General features: G+C 42.1%; 1 protein-coding gene across 4 annotated transcripts in view; it reads right to left on the minus strand.

Moving 5' to 3' along the window:
• Positions 1 to 19,290, minus strand: part of pak1 (p21 protein (Cdc42/Rac)-activated kinase 1) — a 73,484-nt gene that overhangs the window by 24,933 nt on the left and 29,261 nt on the right. For 3 of the 4 annotated variants that reach the window (XM_082502952.1, XM_082502954.1, XM_082502951.1), the window contains 2 exons: positions 3,096 to 3,314; positions 53 to 147 (listed from right to left, as the gene is read on the minus strand). In XM_082502952.1, coding sequence (XP_082359078.1) covers positions 53 to 147; positions 3,096 to 3,288 — 288 coding nt within the window. In that variant the 5' untranslated portion in view covers positions 3,289 to 3,314. Of the gene's footprint in view, positions 1 to 52; positions 148 to 3,095; positions 3,315 to 10,416; positions 10,512 to 19,290 lie in introns of those variants that run through there. The other variant, XM_082502953.1, reaches the window with a different exon arrangement.

The raw sequence follows: 19,290 nt of genomic DNA on the forward strand, positions 1-19,290 counted from the left end.
GTATACACAGGAGAGGAGACACAGACACACACACAAACACACACACACTTACAGTGAACTCCCCGGTAACAGCATCAAAGCCGACATGGATGGTGTGTTCGAAGTCTGACGGCAGAGAGATCTCTGGGCGCTCCTTCCTCTTATAGGCTGAATGACAAAGGAACAAAAAACAAACACACTGATTGATTTTTTTAAAGTGTTGTAATAAAACACAGAACAGTTTTCCACCTTAAGGACTCTGGATTATCCCAGGATTTATTTCCGTTTAGAATAAATAGACACTAAAGAGCAGCAGACCCAAAAACAAGTTCTAACTTGGCGTTGAAAGGTTGCAGAGGAGTATCTGAGATGCTGGTTGCACCATTTCGATAATGATCCCGGCTCTAACAGAAAATCCTAAATGCAGCCCTTCATGAGGGGAACAAAGAGATTCAGGTTTATTAAAATTCCTGAAAAGATCTTAAATCCAGAGAGGATCACTGAAAAGAAAGAAACAGTGGGACAAAAGTTCATGCAAAACACGGGAGAGAAAATCAGGAGGAGACGGAGAGAAAAGTACAGAAACAGAGTGTTTCAGAAAACGAGCCAACACATGAGACGCCGCATGTTGGAAAGAGCGTGAAGATCTTCTGGGGAATCATAACTCCAGTGAGAATCACACGCAGCAGATTCCTGTGGATGGACTCACACTGACGCAGGACCACCAGCTTCCTGCAAAGCATCATGGGTAATCTGTGTCCAAGTGTGTGCACGTGAAACACATCAACAAAAACAGTTTTCCTCCAAAGATGAACCAGCAGCAGACGAGTAACAATCAACCAACTCCGTCTGATAATCTTTAAAAAAATAAATGTTTTGATCCAGTTTTTACCGCCTGTTGTAGATTTGCTGCTGTCGTTGGGATCAATGTTCTGTTGCACGATTGAACATTTGCCAAACTTTAACTCATGGCCTCATATTTGACTCTGGAATATTTTGTTATACAGGGGAGCTCACGGTCGACTCGGTGACCGCCCAAATCATCATCCCCCATCACTGCAGTGGTTTTCTCAGAAATGTGTAGCTGTGCATTCAAATCTCCACTTTAGTCCCTGTTCCAAGTCTTTTAGTTTGAGTAGATGTAACTTTGCATGCCATGCCGCCGTGTTCTTATTAGAGAGAAGAGGCTTTCTCTTCCAAACATTACTCTACCCGTTTGGTGTTTTTCTAATTGTACTGTCATGAATTTTAACCTTTAACATGCTAACTGAGACCTGTAGAGTCTGAGGTGGAGCTCTTGGAGTTTCTGCAGTTTCTCTGAGGGCTGAGGCTTCACCCACTAGTTATTTTCACAGTATTCGCTCACTCCATCTTTAAGGATTCACTAGCTTATCTTAGCTTAGCTCGTAGCTGACTTGCTAGCAGCATGGCTCCTTCACCTCTCCCTCCTGCACTTTCCTGCTTTGTGAGTGAGATGTTTGGTTTCCTTTAGTAGTAACGATAAGTGTAATAACTGTAGCCTGTTTGCAGCTTTGGAGGCCACGATCACTGAAAAGGAGACCCGGCTTTGTCTTGAAAAACCCGTCGCTAGCCAGGCCCAGTTGCGGCAGATGACCGCCCCTTTTCTGAGCCTGGTTCTGCTGGAGCAGGGGTAGGGAACGTTAGTCCTCGAGAGCAGGTGTCCTGCAGATTTTAGATCTCACCCTGGGTCACCACACCTAAATCAAATGATTAGTTCATTACCAGGCCTCTGGAGAACTTCATACATGTTGAGGAGCTAATTTAGCATTTGAATCAGCTGTGATGGATCAAGGACACATCTAAAACCTGCAGGACACTCGCACTCGAGGCCTGGAGTTCCCTGCACGATCTGATATCGTCGTGTTGGTGTTGTTCCCAGATCATCATACTAAATGTTGTTCCAGGATCAACATTGCAAGTGACCAATCAGAATGTTGTGACGTCATACTTTTGCGACTTCGGGAAAAACCGGCGTAAAACAAAAAACTGTACTTAAGCTGCGAGAAACCGCCTCTGTCCGCCGATCAACGGACCCTGATCCTAACCCTAACCGTAACCCTTTAATAAACGGTAAGCAGAACTGATATTGTCCTTGCAACATTGGAATTTCATAAATGCACGAATGGCTTGGCACGCAAAAGAATAACGCCACAACAATGTGATTGGTCACTTGCAATGTTGAACCTGGAACAACATTTTCATGATGATCTGGGAACAACACCAACGCGACGATATCAGATCATCCGAGTTCCCTACCCCTGTGCTGGAGGTTTCTTCCTGTTAAATGGAAGTTTTTTCTTCCCACTGTCGCCAAAGCGCTTACTCGTAGGCGGTCATATGTTTATTAGGGTTTTCTTTGCATCATTGTAGGGTCTTTACCTTACATCATAAAGCACCTTGAGGCAACTGTTGGCGCTACATAAATAAAACTGAACCTTCTGTCAGTAGGGTCTGATTTTGGGGGGACTTGGGTGGGGTGTCCACTCCTGAGAACACTGTGGTGTTGTGTTTACACAGCTGAATGCTTTTATAGAGGTCCTCAAACGTGCTGATGATCAGTTATTCAGGTGCATTTTATTAGTAGCACCTGGCTGCTATTTACCCTCTAATGGAAGCAGGATGTGCTTAGTTTTTCACCTGACTGCATAGAGTCATGTGACAATGTTCTTCTTCACATTACTGCAACACGTAATCTGTAATTTTAAGAAAGCAACAAGCTGATGCTGCTCAGCTCTGTGGTGTCTGTTCATTGGACTTCTATTTTGTTTCAAACTTGTTTTATTTGCTTCGTCTACATTTGACAAATTACACATTATGGAGTTAGCTGATCCTTTACATTTTAACTCCAGCACCTGTTGGGGGTCAAAGGTCAACTTCTTTAAGGATTTTACAGGATTAAAGCTGATGAGCTGTTACTCAGTATCAGCTGTGGATCAAGAGAAAGGTCTCAGTGTCTGATGGATTCTCACAGATATTTATGACCCCTAGCTTCTATTTCAGGGATGAATATGTTAGCTTATGGGTTTAATTTGTTGTTAATATCAGTACATGTTTATTTAGTTTGCACACATGCACCCTGCGGCATCACGACTCACTTTTATCGCCTCCTCCTGTCAGGATGAATCGAATGGAGCGGTCTTTCTTCTTCTTGTCCTCCGGGTTTGGAGGGAGGGGCTTGGAGCCATGGTTGAGGGGGACGGGGTCCTTGTTGCAGGAGCCAATCATGGTGCTGGTGTTCCTCATGGGCGGAGCTGGGGGCTTGTCCTCGACCTCCCCATTATCAGACATCTTCAGATAGGCTGCAGCCGACGTTCCTGTGCACCAGAGAGGCCAAAGTCAGAAACACAAACTCTTCTTACAGACGGACTTGTTTTAAATCTGTCAGCTCTTCAATATTGATCTGACACAAACAAAAACAATATCAGCTGCTTACTAATTATGCTGTTTTTATTTTCTGTCAAAATAACAAAATCTCATATCACTGCATCTCCCGTCTCTACAGCTCAGCGCACGCGGTCGCGTTTCCCAGTAAATTGAAACTCTTTACAAGACGTTTTGTGGTTTCTCATAAAGAGAAAACAAAGAACCACGAACACTGAGATTAAATGTTTCCACCACATTGTTAGCTTCATCAGCTTTAAGCATAGCAGATCATTGATCATAAAAAACAACAAAAATGGGTGAAAAATCAGTACGAATAAAAAAAGAAAACTTTAGGTCTATTTGCTCACTGAGCGAGGTTGGTCGGAAGATGACTAAAACACCGCGTGTGCTGACTCAGACTTAAATGCAGTCTTGGTAAAAAGATAACACACACACACACTCGCACGTACACACACACACACACACACACGCTCGCACGTACACACACATTTCGTTCTGTACGTACAACCTGGAGGAGGCGCCCACACAGCTGAGCGGAGAAGACGGACATTTTAATGACAAGTTTTACCACAACGCCCTCATACAAAAATACACAAAATCACACGCACAGACTACAACACAACCTGCTCGGCTAAATGCTCCACTGGGCACAGGAACCCACGAGGCCAGTCTATTTAGGTCAGAAAAACTCAGAATGAACCACGATTCATACTATAAATAGAAATAACCCACAGTAACAAGAACAAACAAACTGCTGTGTGTCTGTATCTCCCTCAGTTTTGGTGTAGCTAAGGTGAAATCAAAGCGTGTTTAAAAGGCTGTTTCAGTAGTTTAGCAGCACTGCCGCAAACACAGAGAGAAAATTGAATGTTTCAAATCTGTAGATCTTTTCTTCTCCCCCTTTGTACACTTTCTTCGGGCAATCGATCCCAGGTGTGGATTATCACAGCCACAGCGAGAGGAAGCAGTCCCAGTCCAAGTCAAACAAACTCTCCAGCGGTTTGTTTGTGGTGGGAAATTGATCCGACCCTAATCTCACCCGGTGCTGCAGGTTTGGGTGCAGCAACTTCTCTGACCAGATGCTGCACTTTAAACACTACTTCCCTGATATTCGTGCAGACGGTAGATTTTTTACTGGCATGTACAGTGGCGTGTCTAGAAAATTTTTGTTGGGGGGGCCAGGTAGGGGCACAGATTTGGAGAAGGGTGGCAGATGTAATTGGCAGATAATGTTTAAAAATAATCCTATAAACCTAATAACCGAATGAGCTTTTAACTCTTATTAGAATGAGATTTTAACCACTACGGTGCAAAGTTTTTAGATACTGCGTTGATAAAGTACAAGAGATACAATCAGTGCTTTGTCAGTGTTTACTCAGCATTCAAGGACAGCAATATTTGCATAGTATTTTTACTGACATATAGTACACATATGTTTTGGGCAAAAACATTTTTGAATATTAAAATACGAACATTTGTAACAAACAATTGACAAATTAGCCAATGCCAATGCAAAACTTTATCTGCCTGTTAAAAAAAGAAGATAATCTTCTCACAAACTGGTGTTTGGTTTTGAAACAGGAAAAAAGTGGGGAAACAACTGAAAAGACTAACATTTGAATAAAACCTGAAAGCAAGTAAATACTTTCTATGCTGCCTTATGGTAAACTTTGGTAATATTGATAAAGAACAACACTGGCTGACGATGAAATCCAGTCAGCTGGCATGGTGACACTGCCAGTATTAACCTGCAGGGCTGGACTGGGACAGAAAATCGGGCATTTTGACTACAGACCGGCCCCCCAGGTATTAAAGCCATAAAGCCTTTGAATGAAAACAAATGCTGTTGTGACAGTGATGTACAGTCTTGTTGGTATATGTATGATTTCTATACATTTTACATCAGATAAAAACTTTGGTTGTAAGATTTAGATAATTATTTAATAAAAGCTAGATATTTTAAATGAGAATAAGAAAGAAAAGTATTTCTTTGTGCCCCACCTTTCCCTGTTAATTCCCTACCTGGCCCCCTGGCATAACTTTGCTAGACCCGCCCCTGCACAGTTACCAGCTGTCAGCTACCTAAAAAAGGATCCTGGTGTTATTTGTCTCTCAGAAACAGCTCATAACTTCCCTTCAACTCATTCATGTCACCTAAAAGGTAAACCTGTTTCTTCATCACCTGTTCAGCTCTGATGATCCAGTAAGGACATCTCCTGGTTTCATCTTCATGTTTCCCTCTCACCACATATCCAAACCGACATCATGACCAGCAGCTTTACAGCTGTGGCTCCAGCAAACATCAGCTGATACTAGAAATTAATATTAAATAAATTCTAACAACAGCTGATCAAGCTTAAACGTGCTGCTGTTGTTTAGCGCGACATCTGCTGGTTTCCTCTTTCTGGCGCAAAGTGGGAGATAAACAAACAAGAGAGAAAAGCTGATCAGCTGATCATTGATCAGTTTCATGATTGAAGTAGCAACAGGAAAGGGAGGGGGAGAGAATGAGAGAAGAAGAGGCAGCTGTGCAGCGTAAACACACAGAATAAATCCAGCTTTGTCTTTTTTCCATTCTAGCTAAAGTTCGGGACAAACTGCGTCTCTTCTCAGCTCAATACGTGTAATATTTTCTCTGATTGAGGGACCATTCCATTTTTAAGGAGCCGTTGGCAACTCTACTAACTAACCTTATGAATAAAATAAAGTTCACTATCAGTAACATCATAGCAACTGAACAGCTGTACAGAAACTCCTTCATGCTAGCTCGGGCAGTATGAGTTATTGCAACTGACGGTAAAAAGTCAGCACAACAAAAATAAACTCCACCTAAACTTGGTTTATATCTGACCCAGATAGACTGCAGGTCATAACTTCTTACCTGAAGTTCAGTTCACCTGACACTCGGACTGGCGGCTGCCTCGGGGCTCTCCTCCTGCCTCACCTTTCCCTCATCCACCTGCTGGCCTCTGTGGAAGCCCCGCCATAGCCACCACCAAACAACTGAGTTATTTTTACACATCGACCTGCATCTGGCCAATCCACCACCTCTCATTGTTCATGCCCTTACAAAATAAAAATAAAAAATAAGTCACTGGGGATATGCCCGGTATGCCCGATGCTGCATTCACTTACACTCGGATATCTGAGCTTCACCGTGAAAACATAATCGGACATTTGATATTTGATTGAATTGTATTGTTTTGCCTTTGGGGTGGCACCTGGGGTGGCCAGTCTGGTTGGGGGGGTGGCCTGTGCCCCCCCAGGCCACCCCGCTGGACACGCCATTGGGCATGTATAGTTTTCCTTTAAATTCACTAATACATGCGCTGCTGCAGCGACAGATCCTCGTATCAAACAGGGACAGATTTATTTCAAGGGAGGAGATAAAACACCTTGTCACAGACAGAACTGAAGTAGGGCACAAAGACCAAGTGTGAGACAAATAAAAGTTATTTATGCTCTAAACCAAGGGTGTCAAACATAAGGCCTGGGGCCCAGAATCGTCCCAGCAAAGATTTTAAAGCTATTCCTACTAAAAAAGACTCCCAACCCCCCCACTGTCATTCACACTACACCAAGGTAATTACGTGATGCACAGCTATACTACGGAAATACCTGTTTTGTTTTACAGTGGGTCCACTGTAGGAGCCATTTCGTGTTGTTAGCTTATGTGTACCACTAGGGGTCACTTTTTGTGTTTTTAATGGTGCAGCATTAAAGGTAGACGGACGTAATTAGCGTGAGGTGTTGTTGGTCAGAAAGAGCAAACGGTTTGTGATTTATGTTAATGATGTTGGATACTAAGAGAACTGTTGAACAACAAATGCAACCGATGGAAAGCAATAAAGGTTTAAACAGACACGATAAGCACAGCTGGAGTTATTGGACTATGTCTCATTCATAACAGCTGCACCGCGACACCCCACTTCAAGGCTTATCCTCTACTGAGAATGAACAAAACTTTATATTTTATGATTACAGACAATCCAGGTGAGGAGCTACTGGAACTTTTCCTGCAGTTCCTGTAGTTTCACTGGTCAAACCCATGTAAGTTCAGTGTGACATCCCTGCTCTAAACACTCCGGTTCAGGCAGTTTTTTTCTACTCTTGGCTCTTCATGACATCAGAGAGACTATATAGCTTTCATATGTGTCAACTCGGCACCCAACTTAAGCCCCGCCCAACTCCTGTTGAAATCTTTTTATGAGGGGCAGCCATTGGAAGAATGTTGACTTAAAGGGGGAGGGGTTAAAACACGGTGTCTCAGACAGGGTTTTATAAGACAAGTCGTTTTTAGCAATTTTTTAAAGGTTTGGAAATAAGTTTAAATTGTTGTCCCTGCTTTCAACCAGGCTTCCTGTGCACAGGACACCAAATCTTGTAAAGCACCTCATCACAGTATCTCACAGGACAAAACCTGCAGTTCCTCTAAAGTCCACTGGAGGCTCACTCCAAATGTGAGTCAATTCCCACGTCTTCCAGGTCTTGATGCATTGTCAATCATCCAGGTAAGTAAATCTCCAAAAGTTGATTCTGAAGCCCACCGAAGGGCTGGTTCCAGTGTTAAAATGTCCAAATTTACAACAACCCACCACAAAAACATGGTACAAGTTCATTTAATTTGCTTTATGTCTCCAAGCATTTTTTAACACATATAACTTCTAATGTATTTAATTAAGCGACTGCAAAATTTTAGTTTCAGGCTCTCAAAGTAAAAAGAGGTGGGTCACAATTAGGGCTGAACGATATATCGCATTTGCGATAATATCGCGACATGATCAAGTGCAATTTTCTAACCGCAAAGGCTGCGATTATACTGCGATTATAAGGCTGTCCAAATTACTACCATATCCCAGAATTCATAGCGCGGCCCAGCCAAACTCCAGTTTCCAGCAATGGCGGCCGCTACTAAGTTTTAAAATTACTCATACTAATCTTTCTGGGTCACAAAATAAACTTTTAACATATTTTCAGGCGAGAAAGTAGTTGTGTAAACATCAAATATCTGCTCGGTTTATCAAGATATCCCATATTTGCAAAAGTGCTTCGACGTTTTCAGAGGCGTCTGCTACCCACCAGCTCGACAGCTAGCCGGGAGCTCGAGGATTACTGATGCGGCCGAGAACGGCACAACTCCCGGCACATCATTTTCAGATCACCGCGGAGTTTCGCTGCTCGGGTTAAACGTAATATATAAGTCACTTAGACAACCTAAAAATGTTATTGTTGGGCTTTTTTCAGTGTTTTGTTTGTTCGTGAGTAAATCGGTTTGGCTGAGATTAAAGTTATTAGATTAGATAAAATAAAACTTTATTAATCCCCCGGGTGGGTTCCTCCTTGGTTTTCACACAGCTGACTAAACGTCAAACAGAAAACTTATTAAACAGAAGTATGAGACAGTCGAGAATTTACACCAGTGTCTGGTTATATTTTAGATAGCAAGAAGCAGACGGCCGAGTTTATTAAACTCCACCGAGACAGCGGTGACGCTAATCAGAAGGCTAGACCGTCCAATTTCACGCCTTTAAACTTTAAAGGCGTGTTTGTGTGTGTGTTTATACAATTGCTATTATGTTTGCACTTTATGTGTAATGTTACTGACTGCAGAGATCAGTAAGATGTGTGTATTTTTTATTTATTAGTTTTATTTATTTAATATTATTTTTTAATTGAATGACTGTCTAGTAGTTCACAGATGTCGAAAAACTGAGTGTGGTAAAGCCACTGATTTTTTTTAATGTATATTTCTGCAATCTGCACATTGTACTGACTTTCATTTTAATGTTTACACCAGGGTTCCTTGTCAGCACTTTATGCTCAGATGTTTGTAAGCTAAAAATAAACTATTGTGTATGTTCAAATATACTGTTGTGATTGAAGAAGTTAAATAAAAATGTCAGTCATCAATTCATGCATCACCTCATGTCATCATAACAGAGGTCTGTCTTCCAGGAAAGAACAGTTTAAAATTAATGTAATATAGTATTGGCCATACTATATGATGTATTGCTTGTCTTTGTTTAATAATACAGAAGACAAAGACCTTAAAAAATAATCGCATATCGCATCGCAATCGCAATATTGGGGCAAAAAATCGCAATTAGATTATTTTCCATAATCGTTCAGCCCTAGTCACAATTTAAAGCCAAAATCTCACTTTCGCTCAAAATTATTTTCTCTATAACCAACTTTAATATCATGGGATACATCATAGTTTCAACATGAAAGCACAGATTCATAGAAACAAGCTTTGGTACTCTGGATGTTTGATCTGTTTTCTGATCATTCACTGAAGAAAAGTTAAACTTTAGAAAACTAAACATGAAAGGTCTCCATCTGAGCAACATTTCGATACCAGACTTATATTTGCTGTGTGACAGCACAGAGGCTATGGCCTCTTTCACATGAACTCTGTGGACCTAATCAAACTAATCTGATAATATTATGAGCATTATATAAGCTATTATACAGCTGTGTAGGCATCATCACGACTGCAATAAACTGTTATTCACGCGTGAGAAGAGGGCTGAGCGAAAGTGTTGAACAGCACAAAGCAAAAGACCAAAAAACAATCAATGAAAACACTCGGTGTTATCAGAATGACACTAATGAAGCAAATCACCTCAAAATGAATTTTTGTCACAGCCCACTGTTCAGGTTTTACTCACAAAAGAAAACATACGAACAGTTACGACAATAAAAACTCCCACTGAGTTTTAATCGCCTGCTGCTCTGGGAGCGACACCGCAGCATGCACATAAATCATTTTTACATTTTTTCCATCAAAGGGTAAATCTGACTGTTTCCTAAAGATTACATCAACAACTAAAATGTTCAGATTTACAAGGTCAAGTTATATTTCATAGTTATCAGAGGACAAATGGGCCTTTTTTATAAGCCATTCACAAAAATAAGACTTTGAATACAATAACAACAGAGAGATGATGAAGGTTGAGTCTTGAAATCATTGAAAACTTTCATGTTTAAATCCTAAAACTGATGGTTTGTCCTTCATGAAGCAGTTCTTACCTTAGCAGAGGCACGCAGACATGTTTACAGCATAGAGGTGATCCACAAACAAACAAACAAACAAACAAAGAGAAAACCTTTCTGCTCGAAGAGAAACTGTTGGATCGACTGAGGGTTAAAGTCTAGCAGAGACTGAGAGGCTCTGTGAGCCTTTTGACCAATCCTGCCTCCTATAGACGGTGATGTCATTGTGTGATGTCACAAGGTGAGTCACATGAGGAAGTGGGACATACAGTAAACACACACACTAACACAGATACTCACACACATGTTTTAGAAAGGCAACAGGAAAACTTCAAACACACAACTCTTTATTGTGTCTGCTGGGTGAGAACACACACAGGCATTATCCCACACAAACACAAGAGTGTGTGTATGTTTACAGCCGCCACACACACAAACAATCGCTGTGTGTGTGTGTGTGTGGTGATGTCTTTGTTGTTGGTCTTTCTGTGAAACATAAACCCAGACACACGAGCAGACGTCTCATATTTCGGACTGTGCTGTCAGTTTCAGCACAGACCTGTTACCAAACAAAGCCACACACTGTCTGCTGCAGGGCGCACACAGACACACACACACACTAATTGATCTTCTAAAAATAAGCACAGGATGAGTGAGCAAGGTTTCAGAGGGTTTTCCAGACTCCAACTTTTCCTTGCGGGACAAAAACTCAGTTTAATGTCGAGTCTTCCCAGCGAGGTGACACACCAAAGCCCCCAAACTACAGACAAATCTGGATTTGCCCAGTCGTGATCACTCTCACCAGGAGAGGATCTTTGAAGAACAGGAAATCCTGACGTCTTATTCTGAAACAGGTGGTTGAAGCCTCCCAGGTCAGAACAGCTGGGCGGGGGTGACGGCTGCTTTCTGGGTCGAAGTGACGGAGGATTGGAGGGACTATTTGACTTTTCTGCAGCATGTGGTTCTGTGACTGAGACCATTTCTGTCCCAGCATTTTTTAACACAACTAAACTGCAAAAAGTACGCACTCATCTCCGAGCTCGTTCACTCTAATTCGGTTTCCAGAGCTCAGTGAAGCAGATCAGCGACGTGATTATCAACTGGATGATTCAACCCAGAGTTTATTACAGGAAAGACGCAGTTTAATCCTGGATCTCTGCGTGGAGAACAAGTGTAAGTTAGATGAACTAACTCCATCTTTCTTATTATATCTTTAAAAAAATCTAAAAACAAGATTTTCAAAACAGAAATAAAATGAGTATCGACAAAATCAAACAACACACAGCATTTGTTTACTCTGAGGGGAGGGGCTGCACACACAACCACACCCGTGTCTGAGTGATAAGAAAATATCACTGTCAGACAACTTTTATGATATCAAGAATTACAACACACACACACACACACACACACACACACTCAGAGGATGATTACAGCTTGTGTCTGTTCTGTGAATCACAAACTGTCTGAGCTGTCATGTCCGACACATTGATTTCTCCAGCTGACGACTTCCTCGCTCTCTTATCTGTCTTCTCAGTGAAAACATTTCCTTTTCCTCTTCGTCGCGCTGCTTGTTACCGCCAATCGTTCGCAGTGTGAGCTGAGAGCAGCATCAACGAAACTACACTGGAGAATCGATATCTGATCGGACATCAAATCATCTAAAATACCCTCGATACGGATCGGCTTGAGGCACAGTGCCTGCTACCCGGACACGGCGGAGGAAGTGAAGGTGAAACATGTAGAAAAAGCTCAAAGAAAAAACACTGTGGGAGGAAACCAGAGCACCCAGAGGAAACCCACGAAGAGAAACTCCTGCAGGACAGGGGATTCAAACCGACGACCTTCTTGCTGTGAGGTGACTGTGCCATGTCAGTCTTTTATATACAGTTTATGAGTTAAAACCTCTTCAGGGGGCAAGCGCTATCACTTCTGTGAATCTCACTCATTCATCATCGCCATCTCTTTAAAACATGTGTCTAATGAATTAATACTTCTGGTACCTTTAAAAACAAAAATCAGAAAATCCAAAGGAAAGTTTTTATCAGGTAACATATGTACCGAGTAGGGTTGTTAAAAAAGGTGATACTTAGATTCTAATTGACAGTAAAAATCACCGTCGGGTTTGATGCTCATTTAACACTCATCCTCCAACAGCCCCTCCCCCCACTAGCGGCCGAACACATGAACAGCAGCACAACAAACGTGGTGAAGCATCGTGAAGACCCCCGGTGTTTATTATTATTTTGTTTCAGCACAACTAGCATCAGCAGTTCCATCCGTAGGTAACCTTACAATAGACGACGTTAATATTTAACAGCATAAAGACCTCATGTTTCCCAGATTGAAGCTGAGTAAAGTCTGCCAGCAGCTAACCAGAAACGGTGACAGTCTACCTCATCGACTCGATGTGATCAGCGATTATAAAGGAAATAAACAGCGGCTGAATATTATTCTGGGAATTTGCAGTCAATCATGTCATCTAACACACACAAACACAAACAGATGATGAAAACGTGTGTGTCCACACAGGGAAGCTTACATTATGGAGATATACCCACAAACACCTCAAGAGACAGCTGCCATTAAGTGTCAGTGCTTCCTGAAAGTGCCGTATCAGCACGCATACAGATAACTCCCCTCTGACTCTTTCCCGCACATCACCGAGGTTTCACTTTGCCCCCCTCCTTGTATCTTTTTTATCGCCACTGTCGGTAAAGATTTATGAGAAACGGGAACTGAATGGCTGCATTACTAAATTATTGCGCCGCCCTGTAGTAAAGTTTTTATGATGCATCCTGTGATCTGAGTGTTTTCTTGTGTTTTATTTCCTCTCACAGACCAATTTTGGGTGGACGTCACAGTTTCATTACTGCGTGTATACTGTGGTGGCACAAAAATAGGAAACGAGTAAAAGAAAACATCACGATGTCCGGGACGATCAGAAAAAGGCTTTTTGTGTTGCTAGAGGTCAGAAAAGAAATGTGAAAAAAAGGAGGCCACTTAAGGCAAAAGCAGAGGTTTAAGGATCGATTTGTTGCTAACAGCCAGGAACCAGTCGCCCCTGGCTGCCATGGTAACCATGATGTGGGTTTTTCACCTCAAGAGTTTCTGAGTGACACAAGCAGTAGATGTGAAATCATGGATCACCAAAAGCATTCGCTCCTCGCTGGCACTGCCCTGAGGACTTAATGAGGAGCTAGCATCCACGCCGCCCCCACGCCTTCAGTGTCCCTCGCAGTGAGATCATGCCCCCCCCACCTCGTGCAGCAGATATCTGAAACAACCTTTCAAAAATTGATGCAAGCATTAAAATTTACATGTTTGTTGGAGCGATTAATCTGAGGAGCTGAGGACCAAACCAACAACCTTCTGAACAGCAGATAACCCACTTAAAAGAGGGGTTACATGTATCCACTTGTGAACGACTTGTCTGTGATGTTCAGTCATATAAATGTGTACCCCGTGTCTGGAGGATGCATATGATGCAATCATGGCTTGATTTTAACAAGCTACTCTTACATTTTTGTAGCTGCTGTTTCTTTCTTTGCAGTAGGAACCGAAGCTGTGAATGTTGTCTCCTCAGTCTTGATGTCATCATAGCCATTGCTCTCATTGGAAGTCACTTCAATCACCTTTACTCATAGTCGAGAAACGCTTTACTCATCTACTGTCATTCTGCCTGTGGTTGCCTAAAGTTGCTCACTTCCTGCATGGATGCTCTTTAAACTTAATTCCGACTTTGTTGAATCTGTGCAGCAGCCTCGTGCCTGACACCATTATCAGCATTTACACGTGTGCATGCTGTGCCTATACTGATCTGCAATTTTAGGCAGGTGGTTTTCTCTCTTCTCTCTTCATTTGAAAAAATGGAGGCAGAAGAAAAAGTAAACAGAAATGCCTCCAATCACACTGATCAATCACAGTCATCACAAGCAACACCACACACCCTGTGTACATACATCTCTAGAAAAGTGCACATCAGGTTGTGGTGTAAGCTTTGGCGGAGGGTTTCAGAAGGGTTTGGAGTTACAGGTTGCCTAGTGTAAGCAGAGTTACCTCAGAGGTAAAAATTCCATTTTAGGATTTGGAATCAAATGTTCGTTTCATGTCAGGCAGGTTTTTGCCTGAACATGGGAACCAGAATGCACAAGCTCTGCTTTTTTCTGCATGTAAATAAATTGTGCATGCTAGCTTCTACATGCCGGAGGATGTTGCAGAAATGGATTAAACATTTAGCTGAACTTGCACACCCAGCAGGGGGGATCCGCCCCAGTCGTAGCCCAGCAGAGCTCAGTGCGCTTGGCAGTGGGAGGCCACGGAGCACCCCCTCCAGCTGCTCCTGGAGCTCCCGCTGTTACAACAAACACTAAACACTGCACATACCCGACAAGCTCTCGGTGTCAGATATTAGAGGAGGCGTGACATAAACAAGGAATCTAAACAAGGAGAGACAAAGGGACAGATGAGAAGACAGATGGAGGCGTTACTGCAGCCTTCTGGATAAAGAACAAAGAAGGAAAAACCACGTCTGCAAAAGTCCCGACAAACAGCAGCGTGAAGAGTCTGAACCGGTTTGAGACATCACCACAAAGAGATCAAATTCTGTCTCGTCTGCCTGCAGCTGACTCCAAAATCATGTCGTCGTGGTAATGAGACGAACCCCCAGGCCCAGACTTCAAATGTATATTTTAACATATTTTCACAGGTTTGACAGCATGCATGGACGCATGGATACATGTGCATGTATCAGTGTCTACCCCACACAGTCTGTATTCATGTTCACACACACACAGCCACACAAACGTCTGAACCACACCCATTATAATTTGGGTCTTTGAAGTTTCCAGCTCAGGAGAGTCCCTGGTTTGCACAGCACACCCTGACGCTTCTGTTCCTTCTTTATCTAAAGCAGCTTCCGTCTTTTATTTTGTGTTTTTATTATTGGACTGAGAAGCAGTTTTGCACGACTGCAAAATAATCCTTCTTATATCTTTTGTCTGATTTCTTATACTGGGCCTCAGCTCAACCTGTGACTGACTGAAGCTGTTTTAGCTCACTTCCTACTGCCTTTAAGCTAACCTTTTTAGGATTGGCTGCCCCTCCTAAACCAGATTTAAACGTGGTGCTTCCATGTAGAATATGGGCAAAACGTGCATGCGCAGTGCCTTTGTTTTCATACGCACATGGCGGAAAAAGCATGGCGGCGACGGAGAACGAGAAGGGAGAAAGCGGATCGTTGAATGAAACAGATGAACCAGAATTGGTTTGTAAAAATGGTGCAACTTCAGTGGTGTGGAAATGGTTTAGCTTTCGTCCGTCAAATACACAACAAAGCACAGTTTTTGGTAGAGCATGCTAGCGGGCCGTCGTTATTACCGTGTGTTTTGGAAAATACGGCACACTTAAAATCAATCCTGTGATTTTCTGAAAAATGGACAGAGCCCCTTATGGGTCACCAACCAGTGGAGTCGTCCCCTGCTGGTCATTAGAAAACTTCACTTTGCCAGCCCAGAAGCTGCCTCTGTGTTTTATATACAGACATATAAAGAGTCCATCTTTTCCTGTTGTTCATATTACAATAACAAGTATTGTGTGTATTAAAGCCATTAGTCTGTGCTACACAGCTCCATTATATTAAAATACATCAATCAGCCACACTATTGAACCGGGTGACAGGTTAATTCACACACACAGACACACAGTAGACTCACTCCCACATATTCTGCTCTGACGGTAGAGAAATGCATTAAAACAACAAAAGTGGATTATTATGCTACTGAAAATAGTCCCAAGCAAGAAGCACTTTTTCTAACTGAGCAGAAAACTTCAGCATTATGAATCACGTCTGAACAGCAGAGAGCGTGTCAAGGCTTTTATGCAGAAACCTTAAAGTCTTTTGTCAGGTGGCAATCAGTGTGAGTGTGTTCGTGTGTGTTCGTCAGAGGACAGATGGTAATTTAGAAGAAGAGGACGTGGCCAAATATAAAATAAAGGAAACACGAAGAGAAAAAGAGAGGGGAGAGGAGGGGGGATAGTGGGTTTTTTTCTGCATGAACGAAGGGCTACCGTGGGCCTGAGTGGGCTGGAATAAGAGATACAAAGACAAAGAAGAAGAAGAAGAAGAAAGCAGATAAAAAGAGGATGCAGGTAGGGGAAGAAAAGAGAACGAAGGGAAGAGTGTGGGTGAAAGGAAGAAGTGAGTGTGTGACCAAATAACAGACTGCATCTTGGCAGGGGGCACACACACACACACACACACACACACACACACACACACACACACACACACACACAGAGGCGTTTTTCCATCTCTCCAGAGGACATTGCAATGACATATATTCATATCCTGCAGACTAACTTAACTTCAAACCAAGTTTTCAACTAAAGATTTAATGATAACAGAACTTTTTACACTAAAACACAGGCAACTCCTCATAATGTGTAAAAAACCAAACGCATGTACATTTAGTGTATTTAGTTGCCTGTGTCAAGCAATGTCTGTGACACCAGGCTTGTAGATCAGGGCCTTTGTATATTTTTAGTGACGATAAAAAAGCTCATTTAATTACCATAATTACTGCTAGCTGAATCTAAAATAATTAGTAACTAAAGCTTGGCCTTAAATGCAGTGGAGTAAATGCTGAGTGCCCTGCAGGTATCGCTGCTGGAAGGACAGAAGTGGCCCGCTCAAGTCAACCTCATGTTTGACCTTTTTAAACGGTTTCCTGGATGTTTCCCTGCCGCTCGCCTGTGATGTCACCTACACTGACTGACCACTGCCTGCAGCTAAAGTTTGGACAATCTGGATTTTAATCTGCCCCACACTGTGCTGAGTTTGGGTCCTCTCCTCCTGTGGTTTCTAACTTCTCTGAGTGGTGTGGGGGGATTATTCAGGCCTGGCAGAGGTATGCAGCATCGGTCTGCTCTTGTTTAGTTATTTGACTGTGGTCAGGCTGGATATTCTGGGTGCTTTAATGACGCTGGTGTTGCATGATAACCCACGGCGTATTTTTCCAAACCCTAAACAGCAAAGTAAGAGCAGAGCAAAGCCTAAATGACGGAGTACGTCAGTTTACACAGCCACGTTTAACGCAGCAGTCACAGCTGGGTGGCTGTGGTCGGGATGTGCTGCTTTGTACGTGACATGACGTACAGATTAATGTGAATCCAGGACTGAGCCACATCTCTAAAAATCCACTTTAGCTGGATTTCAAACCACTAGAATGTGGCTGAAGTTTCCATGTGGTTTTTACTAGAGATGGACCGATCCGATATTACGTATCGGTATTGGTCCGATACTGACCTAAATTACTGGATCGGATATCGGAGAGAAATAAAAAAATGTAATCCGATCCATTAAATATCAAAAAAGCACCTCACAAAACACGGCGTAACTCAGCTCATAACCGTAGCACGTTGGAGCAGTGTGCTCACGTGATAGAGCAGCTGTGGCGTGCGAGACTTGTTGTCTGGTTGAGCATTTGAAGCCTCGCTACCAATCCGGCATTTCATCTCCGAGAAAGTGATCCCAGAGAGAAGTGAAGCAAGTGTATAAGTTCATCTCTGAATGTTTGTAAAGCATTCCAGCGTTCAGCTTAACAACCGATATATGGAGCGACTGCCTCTCTCTCCTGCTGCTACTTCAATCATGAAACTGATCAGCTGATCGGCTTTTCTGTCGCGAGTCCGTCTCTCTTCTTTGTTTATTGCTCACTTCGCGTCAGAAAGAGGAAACCAGCGGCTGAACAACAGCAGCACGTTTAAGCTTGATAAGCTGTTGTTAGAATTTATTTAATATTACTTTCTACTCGAGGATCTTTTTCTACGCAGCTGACGGCTGGTAACTGTGCAGGGGCGGATCTAGCAAAGTTTAGCCAGGGGGGCCGATAGGGCATGAACAGGGAGAAGGGGGCACAAAGACATACTTTTCTTTCTTATTCTCATTTAAAATATCTAGCTTTTAATAAATAATTATCTGAATCTTACACCCAAAGTTTTAATCTAATGTAAAATGTATAGAAGTCCATTACTGTATATAGTAACTGTTAAGTCTAGTATACCCTAGTAAGCTGTACTACTTTTTCCTTTGGGAAGATACCATCTTGCAGTCTGCAATTCTGTTGAAGAAAGATGTTGAATCTATTGAATTATTCTTGAAAAACAATTGATTTCTGTGCATTTTTATTCACACTGCATTAAATTAAAGTTGATTATGTCGATTAAGCATCATGAGGTGGGGGGTGGTTCCCTATTTTTTTTTTTTTTGCTGGGAGTTGGAACCCTATTAGTTAGGTTGCTTAATATTTCCACTAAGTACTCTTTAAAATACCAGAATAGGGAGGATGGTGCAGGTTTAAGTTTATTAGATTGATCAGTGTTGCTGAACTATGAAATATTTTGGGTGCAGTGTATTTTTTGCATACAGGTATAACAGAATAGCTTTAGTGTTTTTTTTTTTTTAAACTTGAGTTTGAACTTATACAAAATGCAGAAAGATGTTAAAAAAAGTTTTATTGATTAAAAAACACACTATATCGGATTCATATCGGTATCGGCCGATATCCAAATTTATGATATCGGTATCAGACATAAAAAAGTGGTATCGTGCCATCTCTAGTTTTTACAGACATCCAGATAAAAGGAACATGACTCCAATCTGAAAAATCTGATTTGGGACAACAGAGCAAAGCGTTCTACACGAGTGGAAGCAGCAGGGCCTTAATTCAGTCATGTGTTTTTGCTGTTATACTGAAAAATCACAGCGGGCTCTTTTAATGGGACATTTAACACGATTTAGCCAAAAAAAAAAACCCACATCAAACCCCAAAACATGGGTTTAATATTTCATTCAAATGACTTTAAGTACTTTTCACACACGCACAGCAGCCATGAACCTTCCAAACTTTA

This window comes from Aulonocara stuartgranti (assembly GCF_965226115.1).
Source record: "Aulonocara stuartgranti genome assembly, chromosome: 14".
Taxonomy (NCBI): Eukaryota; Metazoa; Chordata; class Actinopteri; order Cichliformes; family Cichlidae; genus Aulonocara; species Aulonocara stuartgranti.